Genomic DNA, 23,050 nt, shown 5'->3' on the forward strand with positions numbered 1-23,050 from the left:
AACTGCAGGTGTGTAAATTTTAGGCACACGGATGCTAGCTTACACAAGTATTCTATAACGAAATCTGGGTGACCCGATGCTGTTATAGAGTAGGCTCTCATCAAGGCATCAGTGTACCAGAAGCTGCTTTTTACATCATCGCTAATGTTAAATATACTTTTTTGTGTACCAGGTAAAAAAATAAAAGCAGAGACAAGGAACTCTGCAGTAGAGAATGACACGGTGAAAAAATTGGTCCCCGTCACCGCCCCGTCCCCGTCTCACCATCCCCGTCACCGCCCCGTCCCCGTCTCACCATCCCCGTCACCGCCCCGTCCCCGTCTCACCATCCTCTTCACCGCCCCGTCACCGCCACTGCCACCCCATTCACCGCCCCGTCACCGCCACTGCAATCCCATTCACTTTTCTTTATTTACGTATAAAGGAAACATTCTTTAAAACTTTAAAACTTAGTTAAATATTAGTTAATAACTATACAAAAACAAAACACGCAGAGAAAAAATTAATTAATATAAATTCTCAAAACTGACACATTTTGATCACTAAATTTAAAATAGTTATTTTTCATACAGTTTTTCAATCACTAATCTTCCACCACCCCTGGGGCTAGCAATGCAAAAACAAACACGACATGTACTTTAAATGCTTACAAAGTCCCACCTCTTTACTAGAGATCTTACTGAGCTCCTTCAAACCCCCAAGCTCCCATCCCATACACCTCATTTGGGCCAAAAGGGTTTCCGAAAGTACTTTAGCCCAAAGAATGTAGGGCCTCCCTTTAGGTACAATTTAGTTAAACTTTAGTTAATAACTATACAAAAACAAAACACGCAGAGAAAAAATTAATTAATATAAATTCCCTGACTTCCCTGCACTGTCCCCCCTTGAAGGTCTGTCCCCATCCTGAAAGCCTGATGCCCCCCCCCGACGTCCGATACATCCCTCCCCCCGAAGGACCGCCGACTCCCCAACAATATCGGGCCAGGAGGGAGCCCAAATCCTCCTGGCCACGGCGACCCCCTAACCCCACCCCGCACTACATTACGGGCAGGAGGGATCCCAGGCCCTCCTGCCCTCGACGCAAACCCCCCTCCCCCCAACGACCGCCCCCCCCCAAGAACCTCCGACCGCCCCCCCAGCCGACCCGCGATCCCCCTGGCGACCCCCACGACCCCTCCACCCCCCTTCCCCGTACCTTTGGTAGTTGGCCGGACAGACGGGAGCCAAACCCGCCTGTCCGGCAGGCAGCCAACGAAGGAATGAGGCCGGATTGGCCCATCCATCCTAAAGCTCCGCCTACTGGTGGGGCCTAAGGCGCGTGGGCCAATCAGAATAGGCCCTGGAGCCTTAGGTCCCACCTGGGGGCGCGGCCTGAGGCACATGGGCCCGACCATGTGCCTCAGGCCGCGCCCCCAGGTGGGACCTAAGGCTCCAGGGCCTATTCTGATTGGCCCACGCGCCTTAGGCCCCACCAGTAGGCGGAGCTTTAGGATGGATGGGCCAATCCGGCCTCATTCCTTCGTTGGCTGCCTGCCGGACAGGCGGGTTTGGCTCCCGTCTGTCCGGCCAACTACCAAAGGTACAGGGAAGGGGGGTGGAGGGGTCGTGGGGGTCGCCAGGGGGATCGCGGGTCGGCTGGGGGGGCGGTCGGAGGGTCGTGGGGGGGGGGCGGTCGTTGGGGGGGGGGGGGTTTGCGTCGAGGGCAGGAGGGCCTGGGATCCCTCCTGCCCGTAATGTAGTGCGGGGTGGGGTTAGGGGGTCGCCATGGCCAGGAGGGTTTGGGCTCCCTTCTGGCCCGATATTGTCGGGAAGTCGGCGGTCCTTCGGGGTGGGGGTGCGAGTGGTCCTGCCGGGGGGGGGATGTATCGGACGTCGGGGAGTCGGCCGGGCAAGAGGGCTTGGGCTCCCTCTTGCTCCGATCGCGGGTGCGGGTGGGAGCGCGTGCGAGCGGTCGTTCGGGGTGGGGGTGCGAGCGTCCTGCTGGGGGGGTGAATCGGGCGTCGGGCGGGGTGGGAACTATGTTTTAAAACTTTTGTATACCATGCGTGAAAATACGGTAAATAGCGGTTCCTAGAAGGGGGTACATTGGCCCGCGGGGACAAACCTGTTCACCGTTTCCGCGGTCGGTGAATGGCCTTGTCCCCGTCACCGCAGCGACTGCTAGTTTTCTTCCCCGTTTTCGGCGGTGACCCGCGGCTTAAATGCGGTGGCCGCGGGTAAACCGTCACCGTGTCATTCTCTACTCTGCAGCAGTCATACGACAGTGATTAATTTTCATTGATTCGGGTTAATGAGTTTATCAGATTCATCATTGTCCTGCAACTTCTGCAGTATTCATTTCCTTTTGGCTGCTTCCACTTGTTTTGTCCTTCAACATTCTAAGGTTTGTGGCGATTCTTTTTTCGGGTGTGCATGAAACATATCATATACATATACACACACATTCATACGAGCATACATACATATACACACACAGAACTCATCAGCTAATAAGGACCATTTGATTCAATCTGTTCATCTCTCACAACCTATCATATTGTCCAACTTCAGAGTAAGTAGCTTGCTCAATCATCCAATAGCAAAACAGTATCCAAGACTCTCCCATAGGAGTAACCTTAGGCACCTTGGCCAATCAGTGCCTTAGGCCCACTGCCGATACATCCAGATGCACTGGGTGGGGCATAACTCTAATTGGTTCAGGCGCCTAAGACTACTCCTATGGCATGGGGTTGTGGGGGTGTCAGGGGGTTCGCAGGGGCCCTGGCGGCAGGAGGCAGTGGGCATCCCTCCTGCCTCTCTTTAATTTAAAGATGGGGGGAGTCAGGGTGTGGAGGGTCCAGCTGGTTGAGTCAGGAGGTGGGCTTCCTTCATGCCATTTTTTTTTAAAGTTTGGGGGGGGCATCATGGAGGACAGAGGAATCCTGGTATGAGTTTTTAAAATTTTTTTAATTGGAACAGATATTGTGCGTAACACACACATCTATGCCCATTAAAAAAAAACTGTTGTTCAGCGGCTTTTTCGCTATTGGCACCTCCAGACCTGTTGGAGATTTTAGAGTGTTAAAAAAAAACAACAGCATTTCATTTTGTGCATCAAGTGGGCATCAATTGGAATGCTCATTTTAATATTGATGAACTTGTTATAATGTGTTTACATACGATTATTGAAGGTTGCTACAAACCACAGAAAAGACCGTGATTTGCCATTTTGTGTATCGATAGATGCAATACTTTGTCATTATACATGTTAAAACTAGTTTAATGACTATTGTTAAACTCGCAGTGAGTTTTGTGCTTATGGGCCTAAGTGTATAACTCATTCTGAGCTTCCGGAAAGACGTGAGAGAAATCAAATTTAAATAAATAAATAGCCCTCGATGGAGACTGCCCTGACTTTGTTGAGTGGGCTGAGAACTTTTCAGCAGCCCCTTGTATTTATAGTCTGTGATTACACTTCTCCCTCCATATTCGCGGTTTCAGCATTCGCGGTTTTGATTATTCACGGTTTTTAGTTTGCTGGCTCCTCCCCCTAAATTACATCAGCTTGCATAGAGAAATCGCTGATTCCAAGCATTTACAGAGAAAATCGCTGATTCCCAGCACTTTGTTCACCGTGTTTTGCCTCTCCTTCAGAAACAGGCCAGGTCTCCCACCATGTTATTTGCCGTTTCACCATATTCACAATGGTTTTTAATAGAAAACATCAAATAACATATAAAAAAGTTATTCGAGGTTTTTCAGTATTTGCGGTTCTGTTAATCCCCTATCTCAGCGAATACGGAGGGAGAAGTGTACTTATCCTGTATTTGGTGAGGGTCTGTTTGTGTTAATGATCTCTGCTTTCTTCCTCCTCCCCTTCAGTGCAGTACATTCTACCTCACTCTTACTAGTTTAGTCTCTCTCTGTTCATATGTGAATTTTAATTACAGCAGACTCTCTGCTAAGCTAAGACCTACCACTTATGTGATGATTGCATTCCCTCCTCTTTAAAGGCAAGGAAAGTTGCTTTTCTATTATTCCGAGCCCTGCAGACCCAAGGAAACAGATGTGCTGACCTGGAAATCAAAGTAGTGGACAGTGCTACCACTACAAGGATTAACTCTTAAGTTTATAGCAGCACCATTTTCTAAAGGTTTTCCTTTCATAGCTTCTACTGAACTTGTATTTAACTTTGGTTCTACACTACTATTAAAAAAGAAAACTCAATTAACCAGAACTCTCAAGCAACTAGAAAATAAAATCTAAGAAATACTGTAATACTTGAAATAAACATAAAATCAATTTCTGGCAGAAATTTAATTGTATACTTGGCATGCCACACCTGAGTACGCTCATGCTTTGCCTACCACATGTTCGATAGTTTGTCTGAAACAGTATATGGTACGGCATAGTATGGGGTATAGTATTAGTTAGGCTTATTTTTAATAGTAACTCTCAAGCAACCCGAAACTACATTTATCCAGAATCTATCAATCCCCATGGATGCCGGTTAACTGACAGTGTACTGTACTTGACATTTATAAACAGATACAGCATGTACTTTTTTTCCCCCAAAGAACTTTAAACTTAAGGGCCTGTTTTACAAACGCACATTATTTAATACAAGTCCTATTACAGTCAACCAAGCCTATTAAACTCTGTATATAAAACTCATTTTAATGTATATTAGTAAATTTATATCCAAGTCTGTCCTGGCGTTCATGAAAGAGAGCTGACTTATTCAAGGCCATAAGAATCCACACCTTTATATTTTACCCCTTTTCCTCTTCCCTATACCTATATTTACAGTCATATGAAAAAATTAGGACACCCTGTGAAATATTCAGTTCTTTCTTAAGAAATGTTCACATATCAACGCCAAATCTTTTTTTAATTTATCTCTAGAAAAGAAAGTGATGTAATTGCAGGTAAACAATAAAAAATTTCCTTAATTTATACATGAAACAAAAGATATCCATAAAAATATGTATTCTAACTGAGGAATAAATTAGGACACCCTACATTCTAATAGCTAGTGTTACCCCCTTTGGCTGAAATAACTGCAGTGAGATGCTTCTTGTAGCCATCTACCAGACTCTGACATCGGTCTGAGGAAAGTTTGGTCCATTCCTCAATGCAGAATTCTTTCAGCTGTGAGATGTTTGAGGGATTTCTTGCATGTATAACTTGTTTCAAATTACCTCGCAGCATCTCAATGGGATAAGATCAGGGCTTTGACTTGGCAACTCCTGGACTCTCCATTTCTTGGTTTTCAGCCAATCCTTGGTGGATTTACTGGTATGTTTTAGGTCATTGTCATGTTGCAGAGTCCAGTTCCGCTTTAATCTTCTTACAGATGTCTCACATGTTCCTCAAGCACCCTCTGATACATGGTAGAATTCACGGTGGATTCAATGATGGTGTGCTGGCCAGGTTCTGCTGCAGCAAAGCATCCTCAAATCATGACACTTCCACCTCCATGCTTCACAGTTGGTATGAGGTTCTTTTCCTGGAATGCTGTATTTGGTGTACGCCAAACATGTCCTCTTTTCTGGTGTCCAAATAATTCAATTTTAGACTCATCTGTCCGTAGAACACTATTCTAGAAGTCCTGGTGTTTGTCTATGTTCTCTCTGGCAACCTTCAGTCAGGCCTTGATGTTTCTCTTAGAGATCAAAGGTCTCCTCCTTGCACACCTCCCATGCAAGTTAAATTTGTGCAGTCTCTTTCTTATTGTAGAAGCATGCACTTTCACATCAAGAGTAGCAACGTTACATGTTGGAAGTATTAGAGGTTCCTGAGGAATCAGTACCTCCATTCACACAGGTTTATTACCTTCCAAATATGGCACAAGACCGACAACAGCAACAGGAATTGGGACATGATTCAATTAACATATCAAATCTGTTGGAACTATCTGATAAAGTATTGGTGACCCCAGCAACTTTACTTCTAACAGTAGCCCTCGCACCAGATAAAAACTGGTTGCTGAGACTTTTCTTTAAAAACAAACAAAAAGAATTCCTAGGCCTTAAAATACAGATGTTCCCAGATTTGGCTAAAGATACACAGAGAAGGAGACGTGAATTCTTACTAATGAAATCTGGTGTTACAGCCCTAGGGGTGACCTTTTACTTACATCAAGAGCAAACAAAACAAAACTGCAGATCTGTACAAGACGCAGGCAAAATTTATTGTGACAAAATAATTATATGCAAACCCTTTTACCAATCAAGGGACCCGACACGGTCCGTGTTTCGGACAAACCTTCGTCAGGGGTCCATGGTAAAAAGAGGGGTATAATAAAAAAAAGTCACAAAAACTTGTAGAGTAGCAGCAAAGTATCAAGCGACGTCAAAAATCTCCACTGCAATGTGTAATTTATTACCGATCTCATAAATTTGTTTTCTTTGAGCCGTCCCAACTGACAACGTTTCTCTCAACGTCACGCTTGGAGAAAGATGAGATCTGAGTGCTTTGTTAAAGGAATGGGTGCCCTAATCTCACCCAATTAGTTTATTGCCTCTGTAAATGTAATTTTTTTTAAATACTCGCTTACTACCCATTTTGGATCATTTTTGAGGACTTGAGTTGAAATTTAAGCATATATTTGATTTCTTTTTATAGTGTAATTCCTACTTTATTATTCTTTGCTGAATTTCCTTTCTGTACAAGTTATGCTTGATTTATAATGAAACTCAATAAATATATAATTTTAAAAAAAATTAAAAAAAAAAAAAACCCAGTAGCAAGAGCCTGCTGTAGGTCCTATGATGACATTTTAGGGTTTTTGGAGACTTCTTTTAGCATCTTGTGGTCTGCTCTGGGGGTCAACTTGCTTGGATGGCCAGACCTGGGCATGCTGGCAGTTGTTTGGAAAGACCTCCATTTGTGTACTATTTTCCGGACTGTGAAATGACTAGCGTCAAATTCTTTCGAGATCTTTTTAAATCCCTTACAAGACTTATAAACTGCTACAATCTTCTTTCTGAAGGCCTCATACAGGTCTTTTGAACTCACCATGGTGTTCACTGTCACTGCAGCAGTCATGAGCACACCAAACAAAATGTCTGAGGTTTAAGTAGGGCAAACCTGCTTCAAAATGCTGAGTGACGATGTTCTAATCATGTGCACCTGATGCGATACACCTGTACGTGATTTGAGCCACTTTAAGTGGGAGGATATGTGGGAGTGTCCTAATTTATTCCTCAGTTATAATACACATTTTTGTGAATATCTTTTGTTTCATAAGTAAATTAAGGAAAAAAAAGGACATTTATTTGTTTTTAAGGAAAAACCCCGCCAACAAAAAGAACAAAACAAGCTAGTTTTATTCACTAAATTTATATTCCAATGAGAGTATCTGGATAGCAAAACTCAGCTTCAGTGTAACATACCTTAATGCTAGTTGACTGTAATTTCTGGAAAAAATACCGCTGAAATGAAAGAGGTACTTTTAACAAAGCGATGACTGCATTACAGAGGCAAGCTGTATGCTGCAAAACAAAATGAACAGAATTAAGAAAACAAAACCAACATGAGAACCCCCCCCCTCTTAAAAAATCCCTAAAACTAAACATGTATTCTCAATTCCAGGGTTGGAAGGTAAAATATTACACTCATTGGAAGACTAGCAGGCATGAAAAATTTTCAACACATCAACATAAGCTTTTAATATGATAAGCCAGTCATCTAGCTGCAAATCAGTTAACATAAGATAAAGGAATCTAGAACATAATGATATATATTGAAATACTGGATAGATTTTATTTAAACTGCCTACAAAACCACAGTGCTTGGGATTCCTTTCTTTAATTTATTAAATGGATATTTGGACCCTAGCAATTTATAAGTTTGTGGATCTAAAATCCATTCTCTGGGGTTTCTCTCCATTTTATCTTTCCAATCCCAAAAAAGTTGGAAACAAGTATACAAAAGGGATCAAGAGTATGTCTATTTGACATAAAGGAAAAACTGGTGGACAGAGACATCTAGTTTGAAAATGGGCCAGATCAGACTGGGAGTTCCAGAGAAATAGCCCAATGCATTTCTATTGGAAAAGCAATTCCAGCTTCTGCAGCACAGCAACTAAAAACATAATGGCAAAAAAACCACTAAATGGCCCATCCACTGTAACCTTCTCTCCCCATGAGGTCCCAAGCTTTCTTGAATTCAGACACAGTCTTCTCCACCAATATAGGATGTCTGGTGTGGTATTCGGAAAGAGTCTTGGTAGTACTGGTCGACAAGTCAATGAAGCTGTCCATGCAATGTGTGGCGGCTTCGAAAAGGGCGAACAGAATGATAGGAATGATTAAGAAGGGGATCACGAGCAGATCGGAGAAGGTTATCATGCTGCTGTACCGGGCCATGGTACGCCCCCACCTGGAATACTGCGTCCAGCAGTGGTCGCCGTAAATGAAGGACACGGTACTGCTCGAAAGGGTCCAAAGAAGAGCAACTAAAATGGTTAAGGGGCTGGAGGAGTTGCTGTACAGTGAGAGATTAGAGAAACTGGGCCTCTTCTCCCTTGAAAAGAGAGGGGACATGATCGAAACATTCAAGATAATGAAGGGAACAGACTTAGTAGATAGAGACAGGTTGTTCACCCTCTCCAAGGTAGAGAGAACGAGAGGGCACTCTCTAAAGTTAAAAGGGGATACATTTAGTACAAACGTAAGGAAGTTCTTCTTCACCCAGAGTGGTGGAAAACTGGAACGCTCTTCCAGAGGCTAAAGTTAGACAAGTTCCTGCTGAACCAGAACATATGCAGATAAGGCTAGTCTCGGTTAGGACACTGGTCTTGACCTAAGGGCTGCTACGTGAGCGGACTGCTGGGCACGATGGACCACTGGTCTGATCCAGCAGCGGCAATTCTTATGTTCTCAACTGGGAGACTATTCCAAGCATCTACCACTTTTTCTCTAGGAACATAAGAATAGCCTTACTGGGTCAGACCAAAGGTCCATCAGGCCCAGTAGCCCATTCTCACGGTGGCCAGTCCAGGTCACTAGTACCTGGCCAAAATCTTAAATTACTTCTGAGCCTATCACTTCTTAACTTCATCTTATGCCCTCTCACTTTGGATTTTCCTTTCAACTGAAAGAGACTCACCTCATACAACAGTTAGGGAATTCCTCTTTTAAAACCACCTCACTCATGTTCTGTAATCTCCCCCCTACCTTTAAAGAAAACCTACTCCCAAAAAACTAGCCAATACATGCAAACACACACAGACTGTAAATTCCCTATTCCTGATGGACTGCATTTTTAGTCAGTCATTCTGATGTATATTTACTTTGTGGTTAACTCTACTATGAAAACTATTCACTGAATCACATCGGATGCTTTTTGGTTGCAATTTGTACTGCCAACTAATATCTATTGCATAATCAGGGTCAGTTTAAGGTACTGGCAAATTTTGCTCATACTTGTGGTCCTAATATTTGGGGTGGGGACATGCTTAGGATTGACAATTGTCTGGGGTTCCCCCCCCCCAGGATTTCATGGAAATTTGCATTAATGTCCAGAGCTACAAGAATTGCTAATGTGTCTCAATATTTTTCAGAGTTTTAAATCTGCCACAATTCATTCCTCCCTCCTGTGTGAGTGAACCTGCCCTGACTGCTTCCAGTGTAACCAGCAACAGAGACTATGGGTAGGATTTAGCCAATGACAAGGAACTGGTTGGAGGAAAATCCCGTGCTGCACAAGGGAATATTCTACATATGCTGGTGGTAGTAGTAATGGGTGCGGGGTGGGGCGGATCTAAAGTCACCATCCCCCAAAACACACTGTTCAATACATTTCTATGGGAGAAGCAGTTCCAACAGCTGCAGGATACATACACCAATTCACTGCATTACAATAATTACACCGTTCAACCTACAGATACACACAAACAAAACTGATCTATGAATACATAGTAAATGATGGCAGATACCTGTGTGGTCCATCCAGTCTGCCAAATAGTCCACTCTTTATCAAAGCAATATTGAAGCAACAATCTAGTATTTATTCACTTTACTTGCTAAGTTCCTTTATGAGATGTTCTCTCCTCCCTTCCTAATAGGCAAGACCTGTACTCGAATGATATGAATGTGGTATAAAATACACATACTTGCTCCTGATCTGTCTTGTCATATACAGAACACAGACTGTAGAAATCCACCTGGCATTGGCCACATTGCCCCAGTCCACCTCGATCTGTCTTGCCATATACAAAGACCGTACATACACATCCCACAAGTGCACAATACAGACACACAAAGATGAGCACACAAATGGGTTGGAAAGAATTCCATGACTCATGTTCTGCATGATTTCCTGATTTCTTTTAAACTTTGATCTCTCTCATCTTTAGTATATGGGTTAATGATGTTGGCATCACAAAGCTAATTCTCCCCATTCAGAAGTTGGGGCAGGGTGGGTTTTGGTTTGTTTGGGTAACTGCATAGGTTCTGTGTTTATTTTATGATCTTTTTCTTGTCTGTTGAGATGTTGATTCAAAACAGATTTGTCACCTTTTTACCACCTACACTGTCCTTTTTTCCTTCTATATTGCTTAGCCCACTGCTTTTCTTTTATGTATTTCTCTGCTTCTGGTCATCTCTTTATGAATTTTGTAAGGATATTTTGGCAGCATAAATTGAATTTGGATGATTACACTTGTAACATGATTTTTGTTCCCGGGAAGCAAATGTAATTTCCTAATTGCTCATACCTAAAAAAGTATAGAAAATATGTTATTTCCATAAAACTTTGCTTTTGTGACCAGGATAGTCAATTTTTGCAATTTACCTATTTAAAACGCCAAATTTTTTCATCTTTTAATTCTTATAAAGTCATAAAAAGTAACATATGAATCACAATTAACATAAATTTATACTGGTTATACAAAGATGACCACAGAAAATTTAGAAAGGAGAAATTAGGTCCTTACCTGCTAATTTTCTTTCTTTTAGTCCCTCCAGACCGGCACAGAAACAGATGGGTTTACACTCCTCTGCCAACAGATGGAGACTGAGACACTGAATTTTGGCATCAGTACAAATAGGCTGGGCAGTCCCTCTTACAATTGGTCTTTACGAATAGCCTGATTCAGAACATACGACTCCACACTCACATGGAGAAAAAACATAAGCCTAGCCCCAAGTGGACCAGGAAAACACTGTTGGATATTGATTAGCTTGAGCTCACGGGGACAGGGACCGAGCTCACGGGGACAGGGACCGAGCTCACAGGGACGGGGACCGAGCTCACAGGGACGGGGACCGAGCTCACGGGATAGGGCGGGGACAAGGTCCAAGTTCCCAAGGACGGGGCGGAGATGGGGACAATTTTTTTTCCCCGTGTCATTCTCTAGTCCAGACAAAGGAACAAGAAAGATTTACTAACCAGATCCAACAGGCCTTAACAAACCTCAGCACAGACTGCACACAGACCACTCCACCTGCTGGAGACTGAGAAAAGACAGATTGATTGTAAGAGAGACTGCACACAGACCACTCCACCTGCTGGAGACTGAGAAAAGACGGATTGATTGTAAGAGAGACTGCACACAGACCACTCCACCTGCTGGAGACTGAGAAAAGACAGATTGATTGTAAGAGAGACTGCACACAGACCACTCCACCTGCTGGAGACTGAGAAAAGACGGATTGATTGTAAGAGAGACTGCACACAGACCACTCCACCTGCTGGAGACTGAGAAAAGACGGATTGATTGTAAGAGAGACTGCACACAGACCACTCCACCTGCTGGAGACTGAGAAAAGACAGATTGATTGTAAGAGAGACTGCACACAGACCACTCCACCTGCTGGAGACTGAGAAAAGACGGATTGATTGTAAGAGAGACTGCACACAGACCACTCCACCTGCTGGAGACTGAGAAAAGACGGATTGATTGTAAGAGAGACTGCACACAGACCACTCCACCTGCTGGAGACTGAGAAAAGACAGATTGATTGTAAGAGAGACTGCACACAGACCACTCCACCTGCTGGAGACTGAGAAAAGACGGATTGATTGTAAGAGAGACTGCACACAGACCACTCCACCTGCTGGAGACTGAGAAAAGACGGATTGATTGTAAGAGAGACTGCACACAGACCACTCCACCTGCTGGAGACTGAGAAAAGACGGATTGATTGTAAGAGAGACTGCACACAGACCACTCCACCTGCTGGAGACTGAGAAAAGACAGATTGATTGTAAGAGAGACTGCACACAGACCACTCCACCTGCTGGAGACTGAGAAAAGACGGATTGATTGTAAGAGAGACTGCACACAGACCACTCCACCTGCTGGAGACTGAGAAAAGACGGATTGATTGTAAGAGAGACTGCACACAGACCACTCCACCTGCTGGAGACTGAGAAAAGATGGATTGATTGTAAGAGAGACTGCACACAGACCACTCCACCTGCTGGAGACTGAGAAAAGACAGATTGATTGTAAGAGAGACTGCACACAGACCACTCCACCTGCTGGAGACTGAGAAAAGACGGATTGATTGTAAGAGAGACTGCACACAGACCACTCCACCTGCTGGAGACTGAGAAAAGACAGATTGATTGTAAGAGAGACTGCACACAGACCACTCCACCTGCTGGAGACTGAGAAAAGACGGATTGATTGTAAGAGAGACTGCACACAGACCACTCCACCTGCTGGAGACTGAGAAAAGACAGATTGATTGTAAGAGAGACTGCACACAGACCACTCCACCTGCTGGAGACTGAGAAAAGACAGATTGATTGTAAGAGAGACTGCACACAGACCACTCCACCTGCTGGAGACTGAGAAAAGACGGATTGATTGTAAGAGAGACTGCACACAGACCACTCCACCTGCTGGAGACTGAGAAAAGACGGATTGATTGTAAGAGAGACTGCACACAGACCACTCCACCTGCTGGAGACTGAGAAAAGACGGATTGATTGTAAGAGAGACTGCACACAGACCACTCCACCTGCTGGAGACTGAGAAAAGACGGATTGATTGTAAGAGAGACTGCACACAGACCACTCCACCTGCTGGAGACTGAGAAAAGACAGATTGATTGTAAGAGAGACTGCACACAGACCACTCCACCTGCTGGAGACTGAGAAAAGACGGATTGATTGTAAGAGAGACTGCACACAGACCACTCCATCTGCTGGAGACTGAGAAAAGACGGATTGATTGTAAGAGAGACTGCACACAGACCACTCCACCTGCTGGAGACTGAGAAAAGACAGATTGATTGTAAGAGAGACTGCACACAGACCACTCCACCTGCTGGAGACTGAGAAAAGACAGATTGATTGTAAGAGAGACTGCACACAGACCACTCCACCTGCTGGAGACTGAGAAAAGACGGATTGATTGTAAGAGAGACTGCACACAGACCACTCCACCTGCTGGAGACTGAGAAAAGACAGATTGATTGTAAGAGAGACTGCACACAGACCACTCCACCTGCTGGAGACTGAGAAAAGACGGATTGATTGTAAGAGAGACTGCACACAGACCACTCCACCTGCTGGAGACTGAGAAAAGACGGATTGATTGTAAGAGAGACTGCACACAGACCACTCCACCTGCTGGAGACTGAGAAAAGACGGATTGATTGTAAGAGAGACTGCACACAGACCACTCCACCTGCTGGAGACTGAGAAAAGACGGATTGATTGTAAGAGAGACTGCACACAGACCACTCCACCTGCTGGAGACTGAGAAAAGACGGATTGATTGTAAGAGAGACTGCACACAGACCACTCCACCTGCTGGAGACTGAGAAAAGACAGATTGATTGTAAGAGAGACTGCACACAGACCACTCCACCTGCTGGAGACTGAGAAAAGACGGATTGATTGTAAGAGAGACTGCACACAGACCACTCCACCTGCTGGAGACTGAGAAAAGACGGATTGATTGTAAGAGAGACTGCACACAGACCACTCCACCTGCTGGAGACTGAGAAAAGACGGATTGATTGTAAGAGAGACTGCACACAGACCACTCCACCTGCTGGAGACTGAGAAAAGACAGATTTAGTGTAAGAAAGACTGCACAGCCCACTTGTACTGATGCCATGGGATGGGATCTTGGGGGTCCATAGCTTTCATCAGATTCTTAAAGGGGTCCATAACTCAAAAAAGGTTAAGAATCACTGTTTTAGAGCAATGGTTCTCAACCTAGCCCTTGGGAATACACCCAGTCAATTAGATTTTTAGAATATACACAATGAGTTTGCGCAAGACAAATTTACATACAATGGAATTAGTGCATATAAAATTTATCTTATGTGTTTTATTTGTGGGCAGGGCAGGATTGATTCTTTGGTAGACCCTAGGCAAAGATTCACATTTGACTCCTATTTCAAAATATAAATACATTTTAAAATGATGATAAATGCCCCCTTCCCCCTGTGATTCTGTCTTCAGAGGAAAACCAACAGCTGAGGAAGCAATAAAAAAGTACTGCTCATTAACTCCTCCCATCAGATAGAAGACAATGAACAGAAAGTAAGGAGACTTTTGAGAACTGTAGTGGTTCCAGTCTTCCCCATCCAACTCTTCTTTTAGCCAGTAGCTACTCACCAGAGAAGCAATCTATCTTAGGCAACATTAAATTAGCACTTCTGAGAGGTCTCTCCTAAACATTTCAGCCCTAGGAATATGCCTAGTTTGCCTATGCCTTAATCTTGCAAACCCGACTGGCTGGGTGTGTCCCGAGGACTTCTAAAGAAAGTGTTGCTCATCATAATAGTTTCTACAGACATAGGCTGAATAATAGACTGCAATTTCTCACGGCAGCCATCTATGCTAACCACATTGCCAAGGATACAGGATGCTATTCTTCCAGTTTGGTAATACTTCTACCTCCAACACAAAAATTATGCAAAGCACATGTGAAGCCATTTAACATGCACTATGCATAAGCAATAGCATATATTATTAAATAATGGCCAAGACAATATTTAATTGACTATTGATTACAGTGTGACATTACATAGACAGCATAGAGGCACTGAACTCTGTCCTGAAATGGGTATGAATTAACTTTACAGTTCTTGTTAAATATTGGCTCACCTGTCACCATTGCTTCTCACAGATGTAAACAGCCATAAGATATGCAGACCCAGACTTCCTCACAGCAGTGCGCCATGCCTGTCAACTATAACCTTTTAGACAGCAAGATATAAGCTGCCACAACTATGTTGACTGATATCCTAACATACCATATAAGAGACAGGTGGATATTTCCCACTGAGAGACTCCACTTCCTCCAGCACGTGATTAAATACGGACATCATCCTTCTTTCATATTCGCTGTCAGCGGGAGTTGTTCCAGAGAAACTGTACTCCTGGAAACTGGAGCAGAAACATTTTCTGGTCATTAACTCAATCAGAATGGTGAATTGTAATTTCTGCACTAGAGAAGTTTGATCCACTTTTAAACCATGATTATACAGTTTGAAATGTGTAAAGCACATTCTCATACCATTAATTCTGGTGAACTAAGGTATCCCACCATTTTCTGAGGCTAACATTTATACTCCTGGTAGAATTCTGTGTGACTTGTGCAATGCAGAATTTCCAAAGAAATGCACATTCGCACAGAATTTATCTATTTGTGCACAGTGTTTCAATGGGTTGCAGCAGTAGCAGCGATTCCCACAAGCTGCCTGCTGCCAATCCGGAAGTCTCTCTGCTGCAGAGAGGATTTATGGATTTCCTTTGGAGTTTTCTTCTGCAAGAATAGGAACTTCATGATGGCTCAGAGTTCCACACTTGAAAATTTCACACTTTTCATTGACATGGTTCAATCAATGATCTGAAACAATGTCAAAACAAAGCATTATGATTCTGCAAATTGGCACTTTGCAAAATAAAATAACACTCAGATACAGTGGCAAAATAATGTTCAGAATTTAGTAAGTTGGTTAGGCTGAGAACTTTTAAGTACCTCCTCATATTGGGATGTTACAATGATTCAGAGACACTAAAATCTTGGTCAAAATTCTACTGCTTGCACCATTTTGCCATTCACAATTTTTGACCATGTCAGCATCCTATGAATACATTTTCTTTCTTATTAAAATGTAAACAATTATAAACGAAAGATTAGGTTCTTATCTTTGCTAATCTTCTTTCTAGCAAATCCAAAATTTATTCTGGGACCAATGGGTTATTTCCGTCTACCCGACACCATCTTTAGGAAGCCTCAAAACCTCAGAGGCTTTAACCCCTTCCCCTCATACCTCATCACTGTGCATGCTCCTCAGCTTACCAGTCAGTCTTAAAGCAGCCAAGAACATCTGCAGAGGATAATAAGAGAGAGGGGAACAGGGAAACTCCCCGACAATAAAATCAATTCTGCTCATAATTAACAAATGCAACAACAGAAACTTTGGAAACCTGAAACGATAAAACAGTGCTATAGGGAGACACAGCCTGTACTGTCAGAAGAGGGCACCTGAACTAGGGACCCCTCCAAAATAAGTGTTAAACCAATGCTGATGACATTCTTAAAAAGGCTGGTCAGAAAACAAATCCAACTTACCAGTACTTGCAAGGCAGACAATCGGTGAATCAGCAAGTATAGGGTGGGTTCCCAGAATAAAGTGTGGATTTACAAGAAAGAAGATTAGCAGAGGTAAGAACCTAATCTTTCATTCTTGTAAAATCCCACTTTATTCCGGGACCAGTGGGATGTAACAGAGCAGTCTCAAAAATTCAGGGTGGGACTGCTGCCAAAACAGAGGCACCAAAAGCAGCATCCTGCTCGGCCACCACATCGATCCTATAAAACTTGGTGAATGTATACAAGGAGAACCAGGTAACGACCCTGCAAATCTCATCCAGAAAAACAGCCGACAACTCTGTCCAAGAGGATGAAACACCTCTGGTTGAATGAGCCCTTGCCCCAAGGGGGGACTTCTTTCCGGCCGCCATGTAAACCATGGAAATGGCCATGCAAATCACCTGGAAATGGTAGCCCTTGGAAGCTGGCTAACCTCTGTGGGCAGGACCCGCCAAAACAAACAGATGGTCAGCAAGGCGAAACTCATTGGTGACCTCCAGATACCACAATAAATTTCTGTGCACGTCCAAGGATTGTAACACCCAGTCCTGCTCCCTCAAACCAGAGGAAGCAAAAGCAGGAAGCTAGACTTTCCGATTCACATGGAAAGCGGAAAATCACTTTCCAAAGAAAAGAAGGAACAGTATGCAGCGTAATACACAGAAAGGGATCCCTGCAGGCGTGAGTTTGAAGCTCCAAAACCCTGTGGGCTGAGGTAATAGCCACCAGGAAGACCGTCTTGATCATGAGATCCAGACACGCCAGTTCTAGAGGCTCATACGGAGGATAAGCTAGAGAGCAAAGAACCAGATTAAGGTTTCAGGTTGGACAGGGAAGGCCTTAGTTGTAGAGCACCCCACAGAAAATGAAGCACATCTGGATGAACTGCCAATGAGCCCTACAGGGAAGGAGGTCCCATACATGAAAGACCAGCAATCTGTACTCTGAGCAAAGCTACTGATAGACCTTTCTTCAGGCCAACTTGTAGAAATTCCAGGACCTGAGAAATCGATGGAAGAGACGTGCCCACCTGTCTCAGAGTGCACCAGGCCTGATAAGACCTTCAAGCCTTCACATAAGCCGCCACTATGGTCTTCAGTTTGCTGTGAAGCAATGTGGCAATCACTGTCGAAGAATAGTCCCTGCTAGTCAAGGCCTTACACTCAAGAGCTATGCCGTAAGACCAAAGTACACTTCTCCCTCCGTATCCAAGGGGGTTAGGGGCAGAGCCGGCCGGCAAATATTAAAAAAACACGAATAATATTCGGGCCAGCTCTGACCAACCCCTCGCTTCCCCCTGGCATCCCTTAAGCCTTATCTGGTGGTCTAGTGGGTTTTCGGGGCAGGAGCGATCTTCGTACACTCCTGTCCTGTGCAGATCACTCATAGGAAATGGCTGCTGTGAGCTCCCGTCGTAATCTTGAAAAGATTGCTCCTGCCCCGAAAACCCGCTAGACCACCAGGTAAGGCTTAAGGGGGCTCTAAGAGGGTTTAAAAATAGCCCGAAAATGGTTCTAATAAATAAATAAATAAATAAAATCACAAATAACCAAATCCGCGGATGCTGAAACCACGGATTCAGAGGGAGAAGTGTAGTCTGGATACTGCATCGCAATCAGACCCTGTATGAGAAGGCGAGAATGACAAGGTAGCTGGAGCCCCCAATCCTGCTGGAGCCGACCCAAGTCAGCATACCAAGGCCACTTTGGCCAATCGAGAACCACTAGAATCACCAGACCCCGTGGGTCACAATCCACCTCAACAGATGCCCTATCATGGGCCACGGAGAGAAGACATAAAGACCTTCCTGGGGCCAGGGCTGAACCAGAGCATCCAGGCCTTCGCTGCTGGCCTCTTGACGACTTAAGAACTGATTGGCTTTCTTGTTGGCTACAGTCACCATGAGGTCGAACATGGGGCCTGTACTCACTGTGACATGTGCTGAATAAGAGAAACTGCAGATAGCTGAAAAAAGCTGACAGGGAGATCCTTTGCCTCAGTGAACTGGAAATCTGGATATCAAGTCTTCTGACTACCCCAGCCTGACCACAATGGCCAGAGACCTCTACCACCCTTGGATACGATGCGCAGATGCCTGGCAGAGGAACGCAGTCTGGCTCCGATCCCGGTTGCACCTCCACGGAACCACTCAGCCTGTGCTTTACCCACTAGAAGATAAACCTGGGGTGAGCAAGCTCTCATGGGAACAGTCCCTGAGCCTCGATCTGATGTGCAGGGAACCCCTCAGAAACAGAGTTTATCCAAAGGTCTGCAATCTCCTGCAGTCAAGGATGTCCACGCAGTTCCCCTGGACTGGAAATTAGCTAATGTCGTTCCTCTGCATAAAAAGGGTTGCAGGGCAGAGGCTGCGAATTATAGACCGGTGAGTCTCACATCAATAGTGTGCAAACTCATGGAAACACTAATTAAAAGCAAATTGGACACGATCTTGAATTAAGGGAATCTTCGGGATCCCAGTCAGCATGGATTCACCAAGGGTAGGTCCTGCCAATCCAATCTCATCAGCTTCTTTGACTGGGTAACAAGAAAGTTGGACTTGGGAGAGTCTTTGGATGTCGTGTACCTGGACTTCAGGAAAGCTTTTGACAGTGTCCCACACCGCAGGCTGCTAAGCAAGATGGAATCGATGGGGTTAGGAGAGACACTAACTGCATGGGTCAATGATTGGCTGAGTGGCAGACTTCAGAGGGTGGTGGTTAATGGTACCCTCTCTAAAACATCGGAGGTGACCAGTGGAGTGCTGCAGGTCTCGGTCCTGGGTCCAATCCTTTTCAACATATTCATAGGGGATCTGACTCAAGGGCTTCAAGGTAAAATAACACTATTCGCCGATGACGCCAAACTATGTAATATAGTAAGTGAATGCAGTTTACAGAATTATATGGCGCAGGACCTGCTTACATTGGAAAGTTGGTCCTCAACCTGGCAGCTAGGCTTCAATGCTAAGAAATGTAAGGTCATGCACCTCGGAAGCGGAAATCCATGCAGGACGTACTTCTTGAACGGAGAAACTTTAACTAGGACTTCAGCAGAACGAGATTTAGGAGTAATCATCAGTGCAGACATGAAAACTGCCAATCAAGTGGAGAAGGCTTCATCTAAGGCAAGGCAGATATTGGGTTGTATCAATAGAAGTTTCGTCAGCCGAAAGCCTGAAGTCATAATGCCGTTGTACAGGGCCATGGTGAGACCTCATCTGGAGTACTGTGTGCAATTCTGGAGGCCACATTACAGTAAAGATGTGCGCAGAATTGAATCGGTTCAACGGACGGCCACCAGGATGATCTCGGGGCTCAAGGGTCTCTCGTACGAAGAGAGACTGAACAAATTGCAGCTCTACACTCTTGAGGAACGTAGGAAGAGGGGAGACATGATCGAAACATTTAAGTACCTCACGGGACGTGTCGAAGTGGAAGATGATATTTTCTTTCTCAAGGGACCCTCGGCCACAAGAGGGCACCCGCTCAAACTCAGGGGCGGAAAATTTCATGGCGACACCAGAAAGTATTTCTTCACAGAGAGAGTGGTTGATCATTGGAACAAGCTTCCAGTGCAGGTGATCGAGGCAGATAGCGTGCCAGACTTTAAGAATAAATGGGATACCCATGTGGGATCCCTACGAGGGTCAAGATAAGGAAATTGGGTCATTAGGGCATAGACAGGGGGTAAGTAAGCAGAGTGGGCAGACTTGATGGGCTGTAGCCCTTTTCTGCCGTCATCTTCTATGTTTCTATGGAACCTCCACAGCACAAGGGTGAAAACCGCAAAAGAAAAATACTGAAATACCAGGAAATTAAACACGAGCAGAAAAGATAAGGTTGTACAGTCTGGCCTGTAGGAAGAAGAACTGGTAAGGTGAGGAGCATGCACAGTGATGAGGTACAAGGGGGAGGGGTTAAGGCCTCTGAAGTTTTGAGGCTTCCTACAGATCCTAGCAGGCAGATGGAAATAACCTACTAGTCCCAGAATAAAGTGGGATTGTACAAGAACCCACATTTATGAATAATCAAATCTATCTAAGTATTGTATATCCCCTTCTTTGCACCCACTGCTGTGTTCCATCATAGTTTTCATGTATATATTATTGAGGAAGGATTATCTGCTGCAGCTAGTTTCCTCGCAATACGTGTTCTCTGTGTAGCTAGCCTTCCCTAAGAAGTATAGCATTTGTGGAGAAGGTTCTACAGTCTTACCTAGCAGAATCTGGATCCAAAATGAGAGCTTCAATTGTATGTGAAATCAAAAGGCAGCATTGTTGTTGTCTGACACCATGTTAAAGTTTTAAACGTCAGAACTGTCATACAAAGTATCATTATGCAATGCAGAACATAATCCAATCCTTTAGTTTTATATACCGATTCAGCCCTCAACTCGATTTACAAACATTAGAGATAAAACAAAGAAGGGATCGAAATTAACAGATACGAAATTTAAAAAAAAAAAGAATTGACAAATAAGAAATCATTAATTAGAAGCAGTTGAATTTGTTAGTTTTCCCAAGCACATTCACTGCTTAGACAAGTCTGGTATTTCCCATTTTAATTTTCCTAAAGTCTCTCTTCATTGGATGGCACACACTTTGCCTTTAAAAGGGGAAAACAACAGGGAATTGAAGGAGAGGTGGTGGTGTTCTTTATGCTCTAAACTCCCTCCCTGCCAAACCCTTCAAAATAATAGTTAGCAAAAGATGTAAGAAATATCACCATGAAGACTTGTGACCAGGGTAAGCAGCCGGAGCTCAAGATGGCGGCGCACGTGGCGCCTGCATCGCCAGAATCCCCGAGTTCTCTCTGGGTCGCCAAAGTCACCGCCGAGGTACAGGCTGCACTGAAAGGCACACTGGGTGCTAAGCTTCAGAGAATACTCAATAAACTGGACTCTCTGGACCAGCGGTTTGCTACATTGACCTCCGAGGTGTGCGACACGCAGCAGAGGATCAGCAACAAGGAGGATTCGGTGCAGAGATTTTCCCAGGAACAGGCGGTACATTCTACCTCGCTGGCAGCACTCCAGGCTAAAGTAGATGACCTAGAAAACTGGTCCTGCCGGAATAACCTCTGAGTCCCTGCTGGATAACGACCTGGGTGATTTCTTGGGAGAAATGGCTCCCGGAGTCCTTGCCGCTCCTGTCCACAATGGGCCCTCTTTTCTTCAAATGGGCTCATCGCCTGGGGCAGCGGAAGGAGGGAGCTGACAGGCTGCAGGTGGTCATTTGCCGCCTGTTAAACTACCGCCACAAGATAGCAGTGCTCCGGGCGATGCGGCATGTGTAGAAGCTGCATTATTTGTAGTCCTTTGTTTCCTGGACTACTCCGCGGAGATCTCTCAGGCTCGATGCAAGCTCTCGATCCTCTGTACCAGCCTTGTCCGTCACCATATTCCCTTTCTCTCTACAGTATCCTGCATGTCTGCGGATTATGCACTCAGGCAGGGCGCATCATTTTGATAACCTGGAGGCCGTCTGACGCTTTGTGGAAGACAAGATCCAGGAAGGGACCTCGTGAGCTTTGGAAAGCGTTTGTCTGTGGTATAGCTTGCCCCTAGGGGCACTGAACTGTGTTACATTGGACTTCGGGACCTGCCTCCTGCGAGGGGCTTCCTTACAGCTTTCCTCTGCCTCCCCCATTTTCTTTTATATATATATATATATATATATATATATATATATATATATAAACTTTGTACTACCTGTATTACTGAAGTGAACTCCTATTTTCATGGCCTTTGGCTTTGCGAGGGTGTACAGGGTTTTGGGGGGAGGACTTGGCCTCATTTCTGCGGGGCCTGTTGCATGTTTCTGTTCCTCTTTCTGCACTCCATATGTTGTTTGCTCACTTCTCCATGTTTTCTGTGTATACCTCTGCTGAAAAACTGTTTTTGAGTAAATGTTATATTTTGGGGAAAAAATGTATATTGAACTATTGGTTGGCAGATATTCCTCACTCCTTCTGGTATTGGAGAAATAAACTACATGAACTGATGGACTGGGAAGCCCACATGGCTTCCTCCTCTCGTTGCAGGAGTCGAGACTTTGTCAACACTTGGGACTCCTTATTTGGCCACTTTATCTCCAAGGAGTCGTAGTCGTATTTTAAACAGTCTTCAACTGTATCCTCACCCACCTATCTGATACTACGTGCTCTCTGTACTGTTGAATTTGGGAATGGGGGGTGGGCAGGGGTTGGAGGGCTTGGGGGTGGGTGGGTCTTCTTCTGTAGCCATTGAGGACATAAGAGTCCAGTCCTCGATGGCGGGTTGCCCCTTTTTTTTAATATATGCAACACATTACTTGTCCTGTTGCCAATGTTTGTGTTTTCATTCTTGTTAATAAAAAAAAGATTTAAAGTAAAGTAGGAACAAGTGACCACAAACTTTGCACTGGTGGCAAATTTCAATGCAAAAGAAAAGTACTTACTTTCATTTGGAAGCTAGTGGGAAAGCCAATTGATAAACCATTAGCCCTTGTCACAAAGC

At 44.5% G+C, this 23,050-nt stretch overlaps 1 protein-coding gene across 1 annotated transcript in view; it reads right to left on the minus strand.

Annotated features, from left to right (window-relative positions):
• Window positions 1-23,050, minus strand: part of INTS7 (integrator complex subunit 7) — a 107,095-nt gene that overhangs the window by 6,752 nt on the left and 77,293 nt on the right. The window contains exons 16-18 of the mRNA XM_033938311.1: window positions 20,770-20,838; window positions 15,210-15,342; window positions 7,377-7,475 (exon numbers count right to left, since the gene is read on the minus strand). Coding sequence (XP_033794202.1) covers window positions 7,377-7,475; window positions 15,210-15,342; window positions 20,770-20,838 — 301 coding nt within the window. The remainder of the gene's footprint in view (window positions 1-7,376; window positions 7,476-15,209; window positions 15,343-20,769; window positions 20,839-23,050) is intronic.

This window comes from Geotrypetes seraphini, chromosome 3 (assembly GCF_902459505.1).
Source record: "Geotrypetes seraphini chromosome 3, aGeoSer1.1, whole genome shotgun sequence".
Classification (NCBI taxonomy): Eukaryota; Metazoa; Chordata; class Amphibia; order Gymnophiona; family Dermophiidae; genus Geotrypetes; species Geotrypetes seraphini.